This window comes from Coffea arabica, chromosome 2e (assembly GCF_036785885.1).
Source record: "Coffea arabica cultivar ET-39 chromosome 2e, Coffea Arabica ET-39 HiFi, whole genome shotgun sequence".
Taxonomy (NCBI): Eukaryota; Viridiplantae; Streptophyta; class Magnoliopsida; order Gentianales; family Rubiaceae; genus Coffea; species Coffea arabica.
Window position 1 is genome coordinate 12,918,385 of NC_092313.1, and position 21,231 is coordinate 12,939,615.

Here is a 21,231-nt window from a genome sequence, read left to right on the forward strand (position 1 = left end):
TTCCATCCGTGAGGCTCTCTTCAACTCCAATCCGCGATCAATTCCAGTAGATGCACTTCCTACCATCCACCACCACAGCCCGCTTCTCGCCACCATCGTTATCAACACTTCCTTACCTCCTACCTCTGCCGTATCCTCTGCACCATGTTTGCTCTTTGCCCCTCCCTTTTTGTCATCACCAGCACCTAGAGTTGTGAACCAATTGCTGCCTTCCTTTTCGCTTTCCTTCTCGGGTCATCTTTCCCTCTTCCTCTCAAAATCTAAGATTTGGGTTTAAATGTTGTGAGCTCATAAGTTATTCTGCAATACCCAGATGTTCTGCCAAAATCACAAATTAAGGATGCGTTTGATAAAATTGAAATTTGAAACCGAAGTCTAAAATTTAAAATTTGAAATTCAAATCCATTAAGTTATTAAATTATTAAATATTAGATCTAATACATTTGAGTGCATATCACAGTAATAAGTGAATAGTTTATCACTTAATTTTGAGAGTAAATTTTATTTAAAAAAATTAATCCCACTTAATTAATTTAGATGTTCAATTTTTTATTATCAAAAGATCTGAATATATTAAGATTTGAATTCATTAAATTTAAATGCTGAACTAAGTTATCAAACATGATCTAAATTTAATTAGTTTGAGAAAAAGGAAAAGAAAAATGAAAACTTTTTGGTGGTTGGGCCGGGTGGGTGACTGTGGGGCCTGGGACGTGGGGGCTTAGTTTGCGGATTGGGTGAGATGGATCCATGGATGTTGCCCAAGAAACAAAATGGAAAATGAAAATTGAAGGGAGGGGAGGTCTATATATACAGTACAAGCCTTTGCCTAGGGCTAGGATCCGTGAATCTGAGTTGTCACTTCCAGCCCCACAAGTAAGCCGTAAGCCTGTAAACCCTTATCCTTAACTATATAAAAGCGGGGACTCTTCCACGCTATTTTGGAAGGAATGACGGTAACTTTTGTGCTGGGCCTCTTTCTGTTTTGGCAAATTTGGTTGGTTCAGTAAGTTTTTCGGTCTTTTCACGTTTTCAATTGCACCTTTCTGTTGTACCTTGTGCAGTGATTTAGGTCACTTTTAATCGTTTACCTTCTTCTGTCCATGTGTCCAATAATTTGGATAAGCAGATTTAGGATTTTGTGTTAATGGCAGACGAAGATTATTACTCCCCCGTCCCACTTTGATAGTTCTAGTTCTTTTTTCACACAGTTTAAGAAAAATTAGTTAACTTTGTTGGAACAATCAATTTAGATAGCTATTTTCCTAAAATGCCCTCACATTAATTAGAGTACAATTTTATGGGAACTTGAATTGATGGTAAAAAAGAATCAACTCTCATTAAATGGGATAGGTTTATAGTAACAACAACTTACATTCAATAAGGGTATTTTAGGAAAATTAAAATACAACTACATTCTTCAATTGGAAAGTGGACTACAATTTGGGACAGACGAAAAAGGAAAACAGGACTATCAAAGTTGGACGAAGGGAGTAGCATTTATTGCACATCATCACAAGCTCTATTTTTTTCTCTGCTTTTCTTTATATCCTTTCCAAATTCCTATCATCAGCACAAACTAATTGTAGACATGTTTGATTAGACATTTAACTGTATCTACGATAAATTTATTATTTTTCTCACAAATCAAATCCACGTTTTACCCACAAATTATTCACAATCAATATACACATAGAAACCAAAAAATTCACCAAAAATATATAAGATATATATTTCATAAAATCAATATATATGGGAAAGAAATTTATATACATAAAAATATGTATGGAAGAAGAGGAATAATACAAACAATAATTTATTAATCACATCATAAGAACTCAATTTTTCACTATTCTCAACTAAACACAATAATATGTCTCTCTATAAACGACTTGATACACAAGTCTTACAACCATAAGAATTTTCCTAATAAGATATTAATTCCTAAACAATAAAACTACCATAATTTAACTCCAATAGAATTACTAAAACTCTAATTTGACTAAAACACTACCAAATAATAATATGAAAATTTCCAATTTTGAACCTTGATTTAATATGCGGACAATACAAACTATCACTTTGTCTTTAAACAAGTCAATTAACACTTTTAATCATGCAATAATGTAACAAAAAATTATAAATTTAACTCAACAACTCCAACTCATAAAAATTATTACACATAAAATTCAAAATTCAATCATAGTACCGTACACATCCTACATGCAGGCCACACCGTGACCAAAAGCTCGTAAATCTATAATTACAGTTGGCACTTGGCACGATGGGCAATGCCATGTGGTCATCTTTAATACTTCCTCCCTTTTTTATAACTGACATTTAAGATTTTACACATTAATTAAGAAAAGTTTTTCATTGCTTAACTCTGTACACTAGAGTACCCAATTCACCCATATTTTCTCTCACTAGAGTACTAAATGGTGCTGTTTTATTAGGCCAAAAGTAATGCAATAATTACTATGAATAGTAATTAAGAACCCTGTATTAGAAAAGAGAGATAAAAGGGTAAAATTATAAAAAAATAATTAATATTATATGGAAATAATAAAATAATAGATAAAAGTATACTAGAGCAAATTTTTTAAACTTCAATTATAAAAAAAAGGAAGGGAGGGAGTGTGAACAATGTACTCTATTAACTTACAGACAAGCAACGTTTTCCTCGCACCGCAATAATTGTAGACGGTCTAAGTAGTCGAGTTGGACTTTTGCACACGTTTCATTCATCACAATCTAAAATTAGAAACGTGAGTGACTAGCCTCTAGGCAGACTTTCGCTGTCACGGGAAAATATATGTTTGGCTCCACTGCAATTATGTTACTGAACGGGTCAGTGTGAAATAAAAGCACCCAAGGAAATCAACTGAGAATTTCAACCACTAGTTTCTATATAAATCAGAAAAACAAAATTAAAGTATTGTAGTTCTCATCTTCTAGCATTTCACTTCTTCCTTTCATTCTTTTGCTGCCGCCATGACTAAATCATATTTGTGCATCATTTTTTTATTGATGATTGTTTCTCAGTCTGCCTCCGAATGCTATACATCCATATTTTCTTTTGGCGATTCACTTTCGGATAATGGAAATCTACTCGGCTTCTCATCCCCAAAGACGATACACCAGGGTCGCCCGCCCAATGGAGAAACCTACTTTGGCCAACCTACTGGCAGATGTTGTGATGGTCGTCTCATCGTGGATATGATAGGTTGATCGTACTTCTTTTTTTTTTTTTTCTTATAAATCATGCATCACTAAGCTCTGTTGAAATCTCATGGTTTCTTACCTGGTTTTTCTGCAACCTTGCAGCTCAGAATTTTGGACTTCCAATTCCTCCGCCATATGTTAGTATTAGGAATGCAAAGAGCAGCAGGGATTTTTATGCTGGCGTCAATTTTGCAGTAGCAGGAGCTAAAGCTCTGGACCCTTCATTTTTTGACGAGAGGGGAATTTCTGAAAGTGTCACCAACTTCACTTTGCGAGTTCAGCTGGATTGGTTCAAAGACTTGTTGCCATCTTTATGTGGCACAAAAGCTAGTCAGTAACTTTTGCTTCAAATTGTTGATGCAGTAAATATGTGTAACCGTGTCGTAGACCATGCATATAATTAGTTAAATACATGTAAATCTCACACACACACACACGTGCGCGTGTACACATACATACAAGCCACTAGTTAAGGGTTTATTTACGCAACGGATCTTCTGTCCCATATTCTGTGATATTTCTCCTACATAAACACTATGTTTGAGTTCTCTTTTTATTTCGTTAAGATCCAATAACTATTAACTAAGTAATATACAAAATTTAACAAAATCAAAAAATTAAAATACATAAAAAATAAGATTTTTTATGAATTTTTTGTTGTATTTTTTAATTTTTTATTATATATTAATTTTTTGAAACTGTTGTATTTATTTTTTATTCAATTAATAGTTATTGGATCTTAACGAAACAAAAAGAGAACTAAAACATGGTATTTATGTAGAAGAAATAGCAATATAATAGAAAATGGGATAGATAATAGCACAGGGTGTGAGACAGAAGATCCGTTGCGATTTATTTCTGAGTTCTATTACAAAAAAAAAAAAAATCAATCACTATTTGTCACGTAAGGATTTACCATTTAAAAATATCAATATTACCTTTTAAGAATATCAGTTTTACACTTTTAGACACTCATTTTTTGGCTTGTGATACTAATCTGACACATGCTGAAAAATACCCTCAACATGCCAAAAAAAAAAAAATTACTCTCATCAGGATTTAAGAATTTGCCTTTTGTTTCTCATAAGCAATACTTTGCCCTTTCCTGCCTTCAGAAAAATTAGTAGGACCATGAAAAAAGAAGGAATTTAAGGAACCTGCTCATTATTTTAGTGAAAAAACGTATACACGTACTATCTTTACACTGCCCCGGATCTGTTTTTTTTGAGAAGCTTTCTACCCTTTTGTACAACCTCTACGATAAATCAACATTTTGGCGTCCAAACCATCATTTTTTTTTTTCATGTTTCTGAAATTTTTTATTTTTTTCAAACCATCATGTCGGTAGTGACATCATTGTCAGGATAGAAATAATTATTTGGAGTGTTGTGGACCAAGCTCAAGAAGATTCCATGTGTTTGGCCAGAAAAAGAAAAAAAAAACTTCCATGTGTGGCTCGGTTTGGAGCGTCGTGGTCAATGGATGGCCCACAGAAAAACGAAAACGCATTCCATTAAGAGAACATCACCCAACGACTCTATTATCCTCCTAAGGTCTTCGATCCGTTCATACTCTTTATAATAGAGTTTCGACCACAATATGCAAGTCTCGTCCCACAATATTCAATTTGTAGGGAACAATGGACCAATGTCACGTGTACTCAATCCAATCTATTCAATACAACAAATATTTTGGAATATGTTAGGTGACGTCATTAAGTTGGGTTGAGTAAATGATGGCTAACTACTCTATTACAGAGAGTATGAATGGTCGAAACTCTATAGAGAATATGTTAAGGAATTAAATCCCACAATTTGTATTTTTGTTCAAAATTTTCTAAAAATTTTACCATTTACCAACCGTTCAGTTTCGTCTAAGTCTTCCTTTGACCCCTTTGGGTCCATCCCTTCCTTTTAGTGTCAGTACCCTCTAAGTCTCTCTTCTCCTTAATGTAAAATAGGAGTAGATTTAGAATAGAAATTATCATATTTGAAGAAAAAAAGTACTAGAATTTAGTATCATATCCCATTTATGCTTAGGCACTTCTTAGGTTTGCTTGAATACATTTCTTAATCTGGTTATCAAGTGGGCCATGGTGCACCTTTGAAGTTTTGGCGTGTGATAATTTTTGTTTTTTGCATGTGATAAGTTTGTTATATTTAACCTCCTTTTCTAAAAAATAGTACTAAACATATTTTCCTCTCAAAATTTGGTTCATCTTTTATTTTTGAGCAAATTTTTGAACTAAAATTACACACTCATGTATCACTTTTTAATATCGATAATCCTTGACAAAAATCATTCAATGCTCATTTTTTATTCAAAACATAGGTTTTGATTATCCACTAATTCGAAGTGGACAAGAGAATAAGTTTATGTACAAGCGTTAGGCGTGTGAAATTGGCGAGGCAAGACATAGCCAGACACATGTGATGCTTTGAATTAAAGGGCAACTTAAATGCTTTGAAATTTTCAAGGAATAAAATCATGTTTTGTAAGATATATTAGATAGAATTCTAGTTGTTTATATCATTTGAAATTTTGAATCTTCATGTAATTAAGTGTCTAAAATGTATAAGTGAAATTATCTAAAATATTGGAATAAGGAGTAGTATAACAATAGGCTTGAAAAAGAAAAATTAGTGAGTAACTTTCAAAATAACAGCGCATGTCACATTTCTATTTTCCTAGTATTAGATAACATGCAAGCTAGATAGGTTACTTCAAAAAATTCATCAAAATTGTTTTCCCATAATATTTTCTAGCGCTTGCATGTACATATCAAAGTATTGAAATCTTATGCTGATCATGATCAACAGAATGCATGCAATATCTTCAGAGCTCGCTAACTGTGATGGGAGAAATTGGAGGCAACGATTACAACCATGCTCTTCTTCAAGGAAGAAGCATCGAGGAGGTCAAAACATTCGTTCCCGCAGTTGTTGGAGCCATCAGTTCGGCCATAACAGTAAGATATTCCAACTGCAATTTCTTCTCATCAAACTCTGCCATCAGTTGCTATATATCTTCGTCACTTCAGCTATCTGAATATATCAATTCTTTTGGGCTTCCGGCGGCAGGACATGATTCAACTTGGGGCGGCGAATTTCATAGTTCCCGGCAACCTACCATTGGGATGCTCGGCCGCCTATCTAACATACTTCCAGAACTCCAATAGGGATTACGACTACGACGAGGCTACTGGCTGCATTAATTGGTTAAACGACTTTGCAAAGCACCATAATGAGTTGCTCCAAATTGAACTTAATCGCATTAGGGAGCTTCATCCTCATGTAACAATTATCTATGCTGATTACTACAATTCTGCAATTCGATTCTATCGCTCGCCAAAAGAATTCGGTACGTCTCTATCTCTTTACTTGGTACAATTTGTATTATCCGACTTTATCACTACTCAATTTTCCACTCTAAAGTTTTCCCGTTTGGATTGGAGGTTTTGGAATTTTCGTAGAAAAACATTCCGTCGCTTGTCAAGAGTTGGTGGGGGAGTTAAATTTTTTATGTTTACCCTCAATAAAATGTTTATTGCAGGATTCACAGGAGGAACTCTGTCAGCCTGCTGCGGAGCTGGTGGCCCATATAATTTTGATTCATCTGTGGGTTGTGGAGACCCGCCGACAACTGGTTGTCCTGACCCTTCCGCGTATGTCTGCTGGGATGGTTTGCATCTGACAGAAGCAGCCAATAGATTAATCGTCAAGGGTCTATTTGAAGGGTCGTATTCAGCTCCTCCCATTAATTTAATTTGTGCTAAGTTTCCCTCTGGTGGGGGTCTTTCCCATCAAAATTAGGTCTGTGGAGAAGCATTTTGTTGTTTCCCAATGCCTTCCTCCTTCTGGTGGAATAATCTACATTGATTTTCAAGCAACTCCCACCATTTAAATAAGATTTTGAGTCAAGATATTCATGTCAATTGATTTTAAAATGGAAGCCAGGTTCATTATAAACTAGCTTTTTCAAACCCAACAGCACAAACTTGGAGGATTTTAGCCGTCGTTCACCTACTTCAACTGCAGAAACTTCAATCAAGTCCACAATTCAGTTTCTAAATCTCATCAATGTCGAGTTACATCAATTAGTTGCAAATGGGTGTTAAGAGACGACGTGTCCAACATGGATTATGGTCTCCGGGCAACTTTCACAAAATTTGACACGCATTATTGCGCACGACAATATAGATTAAAATTCAAATGTTTAACATGGATCATAGCTAGGAAATGTATTGCTATTCCTCAAGTAAAGACACTGCAGAGGCCCCGTCCTGGGCCTGTACACGTGGCAGCCCAGGGAGCTCCGAGCTGGGTTTAGACCCTGGGCCCATGTGAATTGTCCCGCGAGCACTCCGCCGCTAGGGCTCTAAGGGGCTCCAGAGAACAATCCCGCATAGGTCGGGATTGTTCTCTACTCAGAACGGGATTGAGGCTATTCTGGGTAAGTCCCGAAACGTACGGAGGTCGGGCTCCTAAGCAGGTATCAATGGTAACGCACAGTGACTGCGCAAGGTACGCTCACTATTGGACGATTACTCCCGACCGTTCTACTTCCCGTGAACCCCACTCACCGGAAAACTAACTTGACCGTCGGAGTGCCCTCGGGGACAACCTCAGGGCCCCTATTAGTTCACTCTCTTGTTTGTCTTTCAGGCTTAGGACGCGCTCTTTCCATCAGCAAGCCGAGCTCATCAGCTCAGTTCGGTCCGAGGAAGTTCCGTGCTTCTTCAGTTGGCGCCGTCTGTGGGAATCGAAGAAAGGTACAAGTAGTTGTGTTGATGGCGAAAACACGTTCTAAGCGAACCGTTGAGAACACCGATCCAGGAGCCGGCGAGGGGTCCCGGCGAGCGGAGACCGAGGCGGCTCGGGGCGCTGGGGGTTCAGCCCTTTCAGGGGAACTGAGACAGCAGATCTTTCAGTTCGTGACGGAGAACCTTCCCATGCTGGAGGATATAATCCGACAGGCAAAGGAGAGGGGTGAAGCGGGGGGTGCACAAACCTCCAAGGCGAAGGGAAAGGAGAGGGAATCGCCTCCCGTTCCCTCGGAGGATGAGTCCCGGGACCAGCCCCCCAAGAGGAAACGGAAACGGACTCCCCCTCGGCCGCGGGCCTCGGTGGTCGGTGACAGCGAGAGATATTCTCGCGATCGGACCGCGGGGGGCCGACCGAGGAATCCCTCCTCGTGGAAGCTCGCGCGGAACGAGCCTGAGCGCTCCTCTCCCGATCTATCAAGAGCCGGCTGCGAGACCCTCCCCAGTGGCCGCCTGTCCGGGATGAGTTTGAGCAGATCCTGCGGCCGCGGCTGTACGAGGACAACTATACAGCCTCGCCCTTCACCCGAGAAATAGAAGATTACCCATTGCCGCGGAGATTCAAAATCCCGAACATCGAACTGTACGACGACTCGACCGACCCGGAAGACCACCTCTCGGTCTTCCTGACACACATGCGTCTGCAAACCGCCGCGGATGCACTCTGCTGCAAGACCTTTCCCATGTTTCTGAAGGGGAAGGCCCGGCTCTGGTTCCAGGGCCTAACGCCGGGGTCGATCCGGAGTTTCGCCGAGCTGGCCAAACAGTTCGCCGCGTAGTTCGTCTCCTCGAAGACTTACTCTAAAAACGCGACTCATCTGATGGCCATCAAGCAGAAACCGGACGAGTCCCTGAGGAGTTTCATGACCCGCTTCAACACGGAGAGCTTGCAGATCAGGGACAAAGACGAGAAGGTGGTCATGGCCGCATTCATGAATGGGCTTAGGGTGGAAGAGCTCTTCTACAAGTTCGCCGAGAAGCCCCCCGGTAACCTGGAAGAACTCTTGACCAGGGCGCACGCGGCCGCTAATGCGGAAGAGGCTGGTCGCCTGAAGAGAGAATCAGATATGGAGCTCGGAGATCGCAGAGGACGGGTGAACCCGTCCGAGCATAAGGACGGTTCGACCAAAAAGAATGTTTTCGACCGGCTCTCAAAGGATGTTGACCTTGGTTGATCAGTCCTTGGTTTTGATGATTAACAAACCAAAATGTAGATTTGGGCTAATATTTTTATGTGAGCAATTTGTTAGAACAGATTCTTGTGGCACAAAAGAAGAAGCAAAAACAGGGTACTCATGTGGGACGTCCAAAAGGAAGCTATCGGACGTCCGAAAGGATGAAGAACATCAAGAAGGAAACTCTGTCGGACGCTCGTGAGGAAGCATCGGACGTCCGGAAGGATCGGACGCACGCCTCGGACGCACATCGATTTCATCGGACGTCCTAAAAATTCCACGAAGATTTGATAACTCTCTGGACAACGTTCGGACGCAGGGTTCGGACTTCCGACAGGTGGTTTGGACGCAGGGTTCGGACGCCCGACAGGTGGTTCGGACGTCCGACAGGCCAACGGCTAGTTTTGACAGCATTTAATATTTGACCGTTGGAGAGTCTTTTGGAGCCATTTCTCACCTTCTATAAACATCCCAAAGCACAAGAAGTAAAAGGACTTTTGCCAACACAAAATACAAGCTTACAAGTGAGATTTTTGAGTAGAAAGATTCTTTGTTGGTTGTATAAGGGGTTGGGAAAGTTGGGTTGTGAGGTTGCTCAAGTGAAGGTTACTCTCTAGGAGAAATAAAACCTTGGTGAAGGTGAACCTATCACTTGAAGTGGTAAAACCTTGGTGAAGGTTGCCTCATTTGTATAAAATAGTTCTTAATTGGGTGTGTGATCTTTCAAGTGTAGGTTGTTGAGGGTTAACTAGAATAGTTGTAAAACTCCTTAGCTCAACCAAAGTGTGTTTGGGGTGAGGAAGGAGTGAGCCTTCACATGTACATCTTGGTTAGCATCGTCATCTATTGAAGAGGCTATTGGATTGATATTTGGTTTGCATTTCTTATCTTTTCTCTTTAATTAAGTTTTCTTTATTGTGCTTAAATTTGATATATCTTTGTGCATCATTGTGAAATTGTTTGTACTCTTTGGGTTGCACCGGACACTTACAATTGGTATCAGAGCTTGGTCTCCTTGAGACGAAGCTCAATCGGCTTGGAGTAAAGATCATGGCAACCATAAAAGTTTCCTTTTTAGAAGGGCAATCTATTGATAGACCACCTATGTTTAATGGTTCTCATTTTAGCATGTGGAAACAAAGAATGATGATTTTCTTACAATCTGTTTATATTGAATTATGGTATGTGGTAGAAGATGGTCCTTATGAAGCTAGAATAGTTGACTCTACCACCAATTTGAGTAGATTAAAGACTAGACAAGAATTGAATGAAAAAGACAAGAGATACCTTTCTTTGAATGCCAAGGCCATGTGTATATTGTACAATGCATTAGATGTAAATGAATCTAGTAGGATTAAAGGTTGTAAATCAGCTAAAGATATTTGGGATAAATTGTGTGTATTTCATGAAGGTAACCAAGATATTAAAGAACAAAAGAAATCTTTGCTTGTTTCTCAATATGAATTTTTCAAAATGCATCCTCTTGAAAATGTTGATAAGATGTGTAGTAGATTTTGTGACATTATTCAAGATCTTAAATTGCTTGGAAAAGAATATTCTTTGGGTGAGAAAAATAGAAAGATTTTGAATGCCTTGCCAAAAGAATGGGAAAACAAAATAAATGCTATAGAAGAGGCAAAGGATTTAAATTCTATGTCCATTGAATCTCTTGTGGATACCCTAACCTCTTATGAATTAAAGCTGAATTTCAAAGTGCAAGAGGAAGAAAATGCAAGAATGTATAAGAGAGGCATAGCTTTTAAAGCATCTCAAGTGGGGGATAACCCATCCTTCATGGGTAATGAAATCATGGAAGTGGACAATGATATAACTCCTCACATCAAAAGTTTCAAGAAGATCTTCAACAAGAGATGTTCAAGAGGAGATTGCAAAATTACATGGGATGAATGCAATTCAAAAAGAGAAAAAGAAGAGTTGGCCCAAATGGCACTAATGGCCGTTGGAGAAGATGAGGTAAGTTCTTATCACTCTTCTTGTGATGAAGATAATGAAGATGATGATGTGAAAATTCTTATGATTAAAATGCATAAAAGTTTGAGGAAATCTTATGCTAAAAATAAAGATTTGAAAACAAAAATAAATGATTTGTTGGAAGAAAACTCCAAACTTTTTCAAGAAAACAAATGTTTGAGAATGGAAAATGATGATTTAAAAAAACAAAAAAATGTTTTTGATTGCAAAAATAATTTGAAAAGGAAGTTGGAAGAGAAAACAAAGTTTTATGAAAAAATGTTGGAGGAACAAAATGTGTTAAAGAAAAGAATTAATGACTTGAACGAGTTTCTCCAAAATGAAAAACAAACGTTTTCTCAAACAAAAGAAAGCAAATCTTTTCAAGGTACAAATAAGTTTGCTATGATAAGAAGTAAGAAAATTAGTTGCATTAAATCCACCTATGTGCAAAATACTTCTATCATGTGTCACTTTTGTTGCCAATTTGGACATATGCAAAATGATTGCTATGTAAAGAAAAATATGAGAAAAGGTATGAAATCCATGTGGATTGCTAGATCATGTTGTAATAACTCCCAAGGACCCTATTATGGTCTTGACTTGAAAAATAAAGGGGGAGTTGGCTTTTTGATTGATGCCAAAAGGGGGAGTAGGACTTATTGAAGTTTCTTTGTATGTTGGCATTTTCTAAGGGGGAGTTTTATTTGAACTTATTTGATCAAAGAAATCTTCATTTTGTTTGTCATCATCAAAAAGGGGGAGATTGTAAGGACGGTCCGAGCATAAGGTCCGAGCATAAGGACGGTTCGACCAAAAAGAATGTTTTCGACCGGCTCTCAAAGGATAAAGCCCCCGCTCAGCCGCCGCTTCCAGCAAAAGGCTACACCCCCCTAACTCGGCCCAGAGCCCAAGTTCTGGCCGTTATAGAGGCGGAGGGCCTAGGGGGGCGGCCACCTAAGATGGGGACACCCCGGAACAAGAGAAACCAGGACCGGTACTGTTCCTTCCACCGTGACGTTGGGCATGATACGGAGGGGTGCTGGGCCCTGCAAAAGGAGATAGAGGATCTGATCCAACGCTGCTTCTTGGGGCGATTCGTGCAGCAAGGTCGACCGGGCCTGGGGCCAGGACGCGCCTACCGCGGTGACCGCGGGGAGGCCCAGCGCCGCGACCGCCCTGAGCGCCGTGACTTGCCCCGGGCCGACTAACCCAACCCGGACACCCAGAATCTGGCGGGGGTGATAAACACCATCGCTGGGGGCCCTACGGGGGGGACAGCCATGCAGCCAGGAAGAACCGGCGACCTCCCCCCGAGGGGGATGACTCCCTGAAACGTCTGCGCATGGACGAGGATATCATCTTCGGACCGAGAGACGCGGTTCCCCTGGCGTCTGGTAACCACGAGGCCATCGTGATAGACGTCGTGACCAATAATTATCGGGTGAAAAAGGTGTACGTCGACCAGGGGAGCGCGGTGGACATCCTGTTCTACCGGGTGTTCAAGGAGCTCGGCTTGGAGGACGGACAGCTCACCCCAGTTCGGACACCCCTGGTGGGCTTTACCGGACCGCCCATCACTCCGGAGGGGATGATCACCCTGATGGTTACCGTAGGGCAGGCACCCAAGTGCTGGACCATCTCTGTCAATTTCGTGGTGGTCAAGCAACCATCCCCGTACAATTTGTTCTTGGGACGGCCCGCCCTGAACGCCCTCCGAGCTATCCCGTCGTCTCTCCATCTCAGCGTCAAATTTCCCACCCCGGGAGGAATAGCTGAGGTGCATGGAGACCTAGAGGTGGCCCAAGCTTGCTACCTGGCCAAGCTCCGGGGACATGAGCAGGTGGTCGCCCAAACGACCAGCTTGGAGCCTTACATCCCAAGGGAGGAGGCCCAGCAATCGGGCACCCAGGACGAGATTGAGGAGTTCCCGCTGAGAGAGGACAGGCCTGACCGGGTCCTCCGCGTCGGTGCGTCGCTACCCCCCAAAGAGAAGAATGACTTGAAGGCTCTACTAAGGGAGTACGCCCAGGTCTACGCGTGGACAGTAGAGGACATGCCTGGGATTCCGACTGACCTAGCTGTCCACCACCTCAACATAGATCCCTGCTTCAAGCCAGTGAAGCAGAAGAAGAGGAACTTTGCTCCAGAGAGGAATGAAGTGATCAGGAAGGAGGTCGGTAAGCTGCTGGAATCCAAAATCATCCAGGAGGTCTACTACCCGACCTGGCTAGCCATCCCTGTCCTGGTGAAGAAGGAGGACCAGTCCTGGAGGATGTGCGTGGACTTTACAGATCTAAATAAAGCCTGCCCGAAGGACTGCTTCCCCTTGCCGAGGATTGACAGGTTAGTAGATGCTACTGTTGGTTTTGACGTTTTGTATTTCCTGGATGCTTTCAAGGGATACCACCAGATAGAGATGGCCGAGGAGGATCGGGAAAAGACTTCCTTCATCACCGAGGAAAGAATTTACTGCTACCGGATCATGCCGTTCGGACTGAAGAACGCCGGAGCTACCTACCAACGTCTGGTCAACAAGCTGTTCCAGAATCAGATCGGCAGGAGTATGGAGGTCTACGTGGACGATATGATCGTCAAGAGCCGAACTGATCAGCAGCTCGTTCCCGACCTGAGGGAAATCTTGAACATTCTGCGAGAAAGCCGGATGCGGCTGAACCCAAAAAAGTGTACTTTCGGGGTTAGGTCGGGAAAGTTCCTGGGCTTCCTGGTCTCCCGGGAAGGGATCCGGGCCAATCCGGACAAGCTCCAGGCCATCATGGACATGGCCCCACCGAAGAGCGTCAAAGAGGTCCAACGGCTCGCGGGGAGGATGGCCGCCCTGAATAGATTCCTCTCACGCTCCGCGATGAGGGGCTACCCTTCTTCCGGATCCTGAAAGCGCCAAAGGACTTTCAATGGACAGAGGAGTGCCAGAAAGCCTTCACCGACCTGAAAGCATACTTGGCCGAGCTGCCTGCTTTGACTGCCCCGGAGCAGGGGAGACTCTGTTCCTATACCTGTCTGCTTGCAACGAGGCCGTTAGCGCGGTTTTGGTGCGGGAGGACAAGGGGGCTCAAATGCCGATATACTACGTTAGCCGAGCCTTAGAAGGGCCGGAGACGCGGTACACACCGGCGGAAAAGTTGGTTCTCGTTTTGGTGCACGCCGCCCGGAAGCTCCGACCTTACTTCCAGGCCCACAGCATTACTGTCCTGACGGACCAACCCTTGCGGCAGATACTCACGAAACCTGAAATCTCGGGCAGAATGACCAAATGGGCCGTCGAGCTGGCCGAGCACGACATCGGCTACCAGCCTCGCACCTCTATCAAAGCCCAGGCCCTGACAGACTTTCTCGCCGAGGGAACCAGTTTACCCGTGTCTGAGCCGAGCTCTATGCCCGAGGCGGCGCGGCCGGAAGAGCCGTGGGTACTATTTGTTGACGGGGCTTCAAGTAAGGAAGGAAGCGGAACCGGCCTGCTACTTACCTCGCCCACCGGGGAGGAGCTGACCTACGCATTTAGATTTGACTTCCCGGCATCCAACAACGAGGCTGAGTACGAGACCCTATTGACGGGATTACGGATAGCCCACCAGATGGGTGTAACCGCGATCAGGGTCCGGAGTGACTCTCAGCTTGTAGTTTACCAAGTCCGCGGGGAGTACGAGGCCAAGGAGGATGTCATGAAGAAGTATTTGGCCAAAGTGCAGGAGGCGATAAAACTGTTCGACATCTTAGAGATTGATCGGGTGCCAAGGTCACAGAACAAGCGGGGGCGGACGCCCTATCAAAGCTGGCGTCCTCCTCTTTCGCCCATCTGAGCAAGGAAGTTTTGGTGGAGGTGGTCAAACAAAAAAGCATTGACCCGGTACGGGTCTTGGCCATAGACAGCCCGGCCACTTGGATAACTTCTCTTGTGGACTTCCTCAGCTCGGGTGTCCTCCCCAAGGTTAAAACCGAGACTCGCCGACTCCAACTCCGAGCTGCTAAATACGCCTACGCTGGGAACATCCTGTACCGGAGGTCGTATTTGTCTCCCTGGCTAAAGTGCGTAACCCCCGATGAGGGCGACTATGTCCTCCGAGAAGTGCATGAAGGCCTGTGTGCGGCACACGTAGGGTCCCGAGTGTTGGCCAAAACATGCCTGCTCCTAGGCTACTACTGGCCCTCGGTGTTTCGGGATGCCTCAGCCCTTGTTCAGAAATGCCGAGCTTGCCAGGTGCACGCCCCGCTGCGCCATCAACCCACTCAAGAGATGGTCCCCATCCATAGTTCTTGGCCCTTTGCCCAGTGGGGGATTGACCTCTTGGGTCCATTCTTCCGAGCTCCTGGAAGGTACGAACACCTCGTGGTGGCCATCGACTACTTCACAAAGTGGATGGAGGCCGAACCCCTGGCCTCGATCTCCGGAAGGGCGATTCAAAAATTTTTCTGGAAGAACATAGTCTGCCGCTTCGGGATTCTGCATGTCTTGATATCCGATAACGGGCGACAGTTTGCTGAAAATACCTTCAAAAGCTGGTGCGCTGAGCTCGAGATCAGCCAACACTTCACCTCGGTCGGGCACCCCCAGGCCAACGGTCAGGTGGAGAATGTTAACCGAACCATTCTGCAGGGGCTCAAGACTAGGTTGGAACTAGCCCAGTCTAACTGGCTAGATGAACTCCCTAGTGTCCTCTGGGCTTACCGCACTACGCCGAGGACAGCCACCCAAGAGACTCCGTTTTCCCTGACCTATGGGACGGAGGCGGTGGTGCCCGCGGAGATCGGCCTCCCCTCGCTTCGGACACAAAACTTCGTTGCGATAGCCAATGAGGAGGAGCTGAGGTGCAACTTGGACCTGCTGGAGGCCAAGCGTGAGGAAGCGGCGATACGAATGGCTAAATATAAAAGTCAACTCACCCGCTACCACAACGCAAGGGTGAGGAGTACGCAGTACCAGCCAGGAGATCTCGTCCTAAGAAAGAACTCAGTCAGCCAAACTCATAGCTCCAACAAACTTGACCCGAACTGGGAGGGGCCATATAAGATCTTAGAGTCAAGCCGGGTTGAGTACTGTAGGCTTGCGAGATTAGACGGAACAGAGGTACCCCGCACTTGGCACTTCTCAAATTTGCGGTTGTTCATAGGATAAGCTAGTCCAGGGTATTTTACTGTATTTTTTGGAATTCTCGTACAAGTTCATCATTGAATAAATGTTGGCTTTCCAAGTTTTAAGTCCCTTCTCGTTATTATTAAATTTCTCACTTCTGCATTAGCACACTCAGATAATCCTAAGTGTCCTAGTGGGGGGCTCGGGGGTGATATGACCGAGATAATGAATTGACGGAGATAATGAACTGACTGCCTTTAAAGTTGGGGCTCAACCCAAGAGGTCGGCATGATTATCTTCAGGATTTTGACGCTCGACCCGGGAGGTCGGTGGCAAGGGGACAAATCGGAATAACGAATCGACGGAAAGCCCTCAAAGTCTGAAAATTGATGCTCGATCCAAGAGGTCGGCAGGGCATAAATCCTTACAATCTGACGCTCGGCCCAAGAGGTCAGCATGACTGCCTTTAAAATTCCGTCGCTCGACCCAGGAGGTCGGCGCAACTCAAAAACCTTAGGGCTCGATGCTCGACCCAAGAGGCCGGTACGCCGCTTCAGTAGATCAGATTTGACGTTCGATCCTAGAGGTCGGCGTAGCTTGTAGCCTAGATGTTTTGTGTTCGATCCGGGAGGTCGGCGCATCACTCCGGTTATTTGGAATTCAACTGCCAAATCAGCCTGATGGTTTGATGGTTTGGTGTCCCTGACAACTTAGCCGTTAGTTTAAAGGACGATAGATGCTCGACCCAAGAGGTCGGCACGCCGCCTGGGTGGATCTATTTGGTGCTCGATCCGGAAGGTCGGTGTTCCTTTTTGGTTACTAGAGTTCACCGCTAACAAGGGAATTGAAAGACAAGTCAGATGGTTTCATTTAAACTTCATCTCATATATACATTCAGACCCTATCTATTACAAAGCCTACCGAGCTATACAAGGAAAGGAAAACCTAACTATGCCTTCTTCTTGCTGGCGATCTGCTTGAGGTGGGAGATGAAGGTACACCTTAAACTTGTTGAGAGGTGGGAGCTGAAGGTACACCTTAAGCATGTTGAGGGGGCGTGTGGAGAAGGCTGTTAAAAAGGATCTGTGGAGATCATGAACTGCGGGGCAGGGTCACATCCTTATCAGAGGATGGAAAGGGTTTCTGGAGTGACCGCTGCCCTAAGCCACTGGCTCCTTCCCGGAAGCCCTGCCAGGAGTCTCCTCCTCCTCCAGGGAAAGCTCCGCCAGCTCGGTCCCCACATCGCTCCTGCCCACCAGGTCCTTCAGGGCATGCCCTTTGCAGTACTCGTCGAAGAGCCAGTCCAGCTTCTCCTCGGCTGCGGGTTGTAGTCTTTGAAGTTAGCCAAATTGAAGCCAGGTGGGTTGAGGCTCTTCACCTGGTTCAAGGCCCGCGTGGCGGCGATCTGGAAGATGGGCTGGTTGAGGAGGGCCACGTCCTCGGCAAATCGTTCGGAGAAGATGAAATCCCGAACATCCTTCTTGCGCTCCCGGATGACGGTGCCGGAGAGCTCAATGGCGTGGTCCTCCCTCAACTTCGCCACGCCCTTCTTCTCCTGGTCCAGCTCAGACCGAGTGGCGGCGAGTTGGACTTGGGCCTCCTCCAGCCCCGATTGGCCTTAAGGGAGCCTGCCTTCTTAAGGGTCTGGGCAAGCTTCTGCTCGGCTTCCCGATTCTTCTTTTGTAATTTCTCCAAATCGGGAGACAGCTCGGAGAAGCGGGTCACCAGGACGGCACCGGCGGCATGGGCCTAGGGAGGGGAAAGTAAACATTAGCACTTCGTCAAGGAAAAGAACAGAAACCCAAGGGGCGTACACGTCCTGGAACTCGGACGGGCTGGCCAGTTCCATCCACTTTCTGTCACGTGGAAGGACTGATCTCGCCACCCACTCGCGAGGCACCTCGGAAAACTGGGCTCGGTCATTGAGGGAGAGCTCCCAGGACGGGCAGAAGCGACGGGGGTCGTGCATGGTGGGGGCTTGTCCCGGCTTCACGGGAGCCACGTGGCGGAAGTGCCACAAGCTCGGAGGAGTGCTCTCCCGCGCGTGCTCCTCCGCAGAGCCAACCCCCAAGTGGACAGGGCCCCCCGTCGTCAGTTGGAGAGGGCGCTGTGCTGAGGCCTGCGTCGGCTTCTTGCCGGGCTGAGCAGGCTCGTCCTCTCGACCCCTCTTCTGCCCCGCCGCCTTCTTTTTGCCGGCGACCTGCTTGGAGGGGGACTGAGACTGGGAGGCCTCCTTCAGGGGGGCCGAGCTGCCCCCAGGTGTCGCAGAGGCCTCCGGGGCCTTCTTCGCCGTCTCCGGCTGCGTGGTAGGGTGGGCCTGCTCGGTGGGCGCGCCCAGTAGCCTTGAGAGCTTCCTCACTGCAGCAAAACACCGCTAGGTCAGTAAAAAGGTCAGTAACAGAAGGGAAGATGAAGCAACAGATAACAAAGGAACATGTGCAGTATTACAGGTCTCTTGGTCGGCGGGGGAGAACGCCACTTTTCCAGGGGACCCGGACAACGTCCCCACTTTTCCAGGGGACCCGGACAACAGCTCGGCCGCGAAAATCTGCTCGGTGGAGAACTTGGCTGCGTACAGCTTCACCGCAGAGCCCAGCAGCTGGCCGAATGCCTCAGGGTCCAGGTCCTCTGGACAGGGGTTGTCCCCGACCCTCCCAACCTTCCACGCATTGGGAGGAAAGTGGGCGGTTTTAACGAAAAAGAAGTCCCCCTTCCAGTTTTTTAGGAAAGAGGGGACCCCGTAGAGAAGATCCTGGGTGCCCTTCCAGCCGCGATTGCTGGCGGACCGGCGGGAGAAGTAGTACCACCCAGGGAGAGAAGCCTTGAGGGCGTAGGAAGCACGGAAGAGAGAGAGAGAGTAGGGGATGGAGCAGATCTGACAGTAGATCAGGAATTCGAGGATGATCCTGATCGAGTTAGGGTGGACCTGGATGATCCTGAGCCCCCAGTAGCTCAGGATCTCGGCCAGGGCCGGAGGAATGGGGAGTCAGAGCCCCACGACCAGTTGCTCTTTGTAAATGGCTACAAAGTCCGGGGGAGGTCGGCAGGATCGATCGGTGGGTCCGGCGGCTCACGGCTCGAAGGCCGGAGGGATGGAGAAAGAAGCGGCCAGCTCGGCCACCGCCCCGGGTGAGAGGGTGATCTCCTCCCGATCGGGGTGACCGTAGTTAAACTCAGAGTCATCCCCCTGCTCGGAAGCATGGGTCCCCTCGGAGGAGTCCCTGTCCTCCCTGAGCTCCGCCAGGGGAGTCATGTGGAGACTTGGGAGAGGGGATAGAAGTGGCTTGCTGCTCGATGAGGGCATCGAGCTCGGCCACCTCCTCCAGGAGTCGGGCAGAAGGAGAATGGGCGGATGGTGAGCTCATGATATCGATGGGCTCTAACAAGTCAGGAATGAGGAAATTGGGATTGGAAGCAGAGGAAGAAGAAGGAGGAGGAGGAGAAGATGAAGATGAAGACGAGGAGGAGATGAAGATTCTGGGGGCTCTACGACGGACCGGAATCTGGGATGCGGTGGAAGTGACGCCGGAATGATCCGACATAAAATGCAGAAGGTGGTTAAAGGAGAAGAGGAAATGTGAAAGAGGAGGGGAAAGAACTTACTGATGATCGAAGTGAAAAAAGGATGGAGAAGTCGACGGAATCTGGGTCCTGGAAGTCGGAAGCCTTGTTGTTGGAGAATTGAAAATGCACGAAGGAAGGAAAAATGGCAAATAGAGTCTGAGAGAGTTTGGGAGTCCCTATTTATAGGGGGAAGAATGGGGGGAAACGGTTGCTTGAATTTGAACCGCCCCATGTGAACGCATTTAAGAGCGGTACGGAGACCGAGGGGACGCGACAACTGAAAGGACGCGGACGCCATTTCCCAATGACAGCACTGTACCGGAGGTGACCGCGACAGAGCAGTGCGACGATGGGCTCCCACGTGGCAAGGGAATAGATCAGGTCTGTTTGGAAGCCCTACCTAATCTAGGGGGCTAGTGCAGAGGCCCCGTCCTGGGCCTGTACACGTGGCAGCCCAGGGAGCTCCGAGTTGGGCTTAGACCCTGGGCCCATGTGAACTGTCCTGCGAGCACTCCGCCGCTAGGGCTCTAAGGGGCTCCAGAGAACAATCCCGCATAGGTCGGGATTATTCTCCCCTCAGAGCGGGATTGAGGCTATTCTGGGCAAGTCCCGAAACGTACGGAGGTCGGGCTCCTAAGCAGGTATAAATGGTAACGCACAGTGACTGCGCAAGGTACGTTCACTATTGGACGATTACTCCCGACCGTTCTACTTCCCGTGAACCCCACTCACCGGAAAACTAACTTGACCGTCGGAGTGCCCTCGGGGACAACCTCAGGGCCCCTGTTAGTTCACTCTCTTATTTGTCTTTCAGGCTTAGGACGCGCTCTTTCCATCAGCAAGCCGAGCTCATCAGCTCAGCTCGGTCCGGGGAAGTTCCGTGCTTCTTCAGACACAAATTCAAATGTTTAATTCCAATAAAATCAAACCCAACAAGTGAATTTTCCCTTTTTTTTAGGCACCTTGAGTGAATTTGCATAAACTAGTAGTGAGTTTAAATAACTTTGCCCGCTAAGGGCTATACACGATCAAGTGATCATACGTTGTGCAAAAATAAATGCAAAAGATCATAAAAGTAATAGCAAATGTACACTTTATTAAATTAACACATCAATTGTGTGCGTGTATTTTTTTTTTCAGTTGTAAGATGCCTGTATTACTTACAATTGATTGTTGAAGTCTTTCTTTGGAAAAACCAAAAAAACAAAAACAAAAACAAAAAGAATGAAGAAAGATAAGAGCTTTGTTTCACAACTTTGGGTGGGTGGACTGAGTTTGGTCAAGCTTTGTTATGCAATGAGGGTGGAAAAAGTTTACAGCTGGTTCTTCAGAATTTGGGACGTACCAACTCTTACAAACATCGGATTACAAATGTTCCTTCT

The 21,231-nt window shown here is 45.7% G+C and overlaps 1 protein-coding gene across 1 annotated transcript; it reads left to right on the top strand.

Annotated features, from left to right (window-relative positions):
• Positions 1-2,845: 2,845 nt before the first annotated feature.
• Positions 2,846-7,159, top strand: LOC113731039 (GDSL esterase/lipase At1g28590-like). Its single transcript, XM_027256076.2, has 5 exons — positions 2,846-3,226; positions 3,328-3,555; positions 6,045-6,193; positions 6,306-6,585; positions 6,778-7,159. The coding sequence occupies exons 1-5, from the start codon at positions 2,995-2,997 to the stop codon at positions 7,035-7,037; spliced, it is 1,149 nt and encodes a 382-aa protein (XP_027111877.1). The 5' UTR covers positions 2,846-2,994; the 3' UTR covers positions 7,038-7,159.
• The last annotated feature ends 14,072 nt before the right edge of the window (positions 7,160-21,231 follow it).

Bases quoted from the DNA above. Each gene is read 5' to 3' on its own strand.
- LOC113731039 (XM_027256076.2), top strand. From the start codon at position 2,995: ATGACTAAATCATATTTGTGCATCATTTTTTTATTGATGATTGTTTCT. The intron at 6,194-6,305 runs GTAAGATATTCC...TTCCGGCGGCAG, and splicing joins CCATCAGTTCGGCCATAACA to GACATGATTCAACTTGGGGC. The intron at 6,586-6,777 runs GTACGTCTCTAT...TGTTTATTGCAG, and splicing joins TCGCTCGCCAAAAGAATTCG to GATTCACAGGAGGAACTCTG.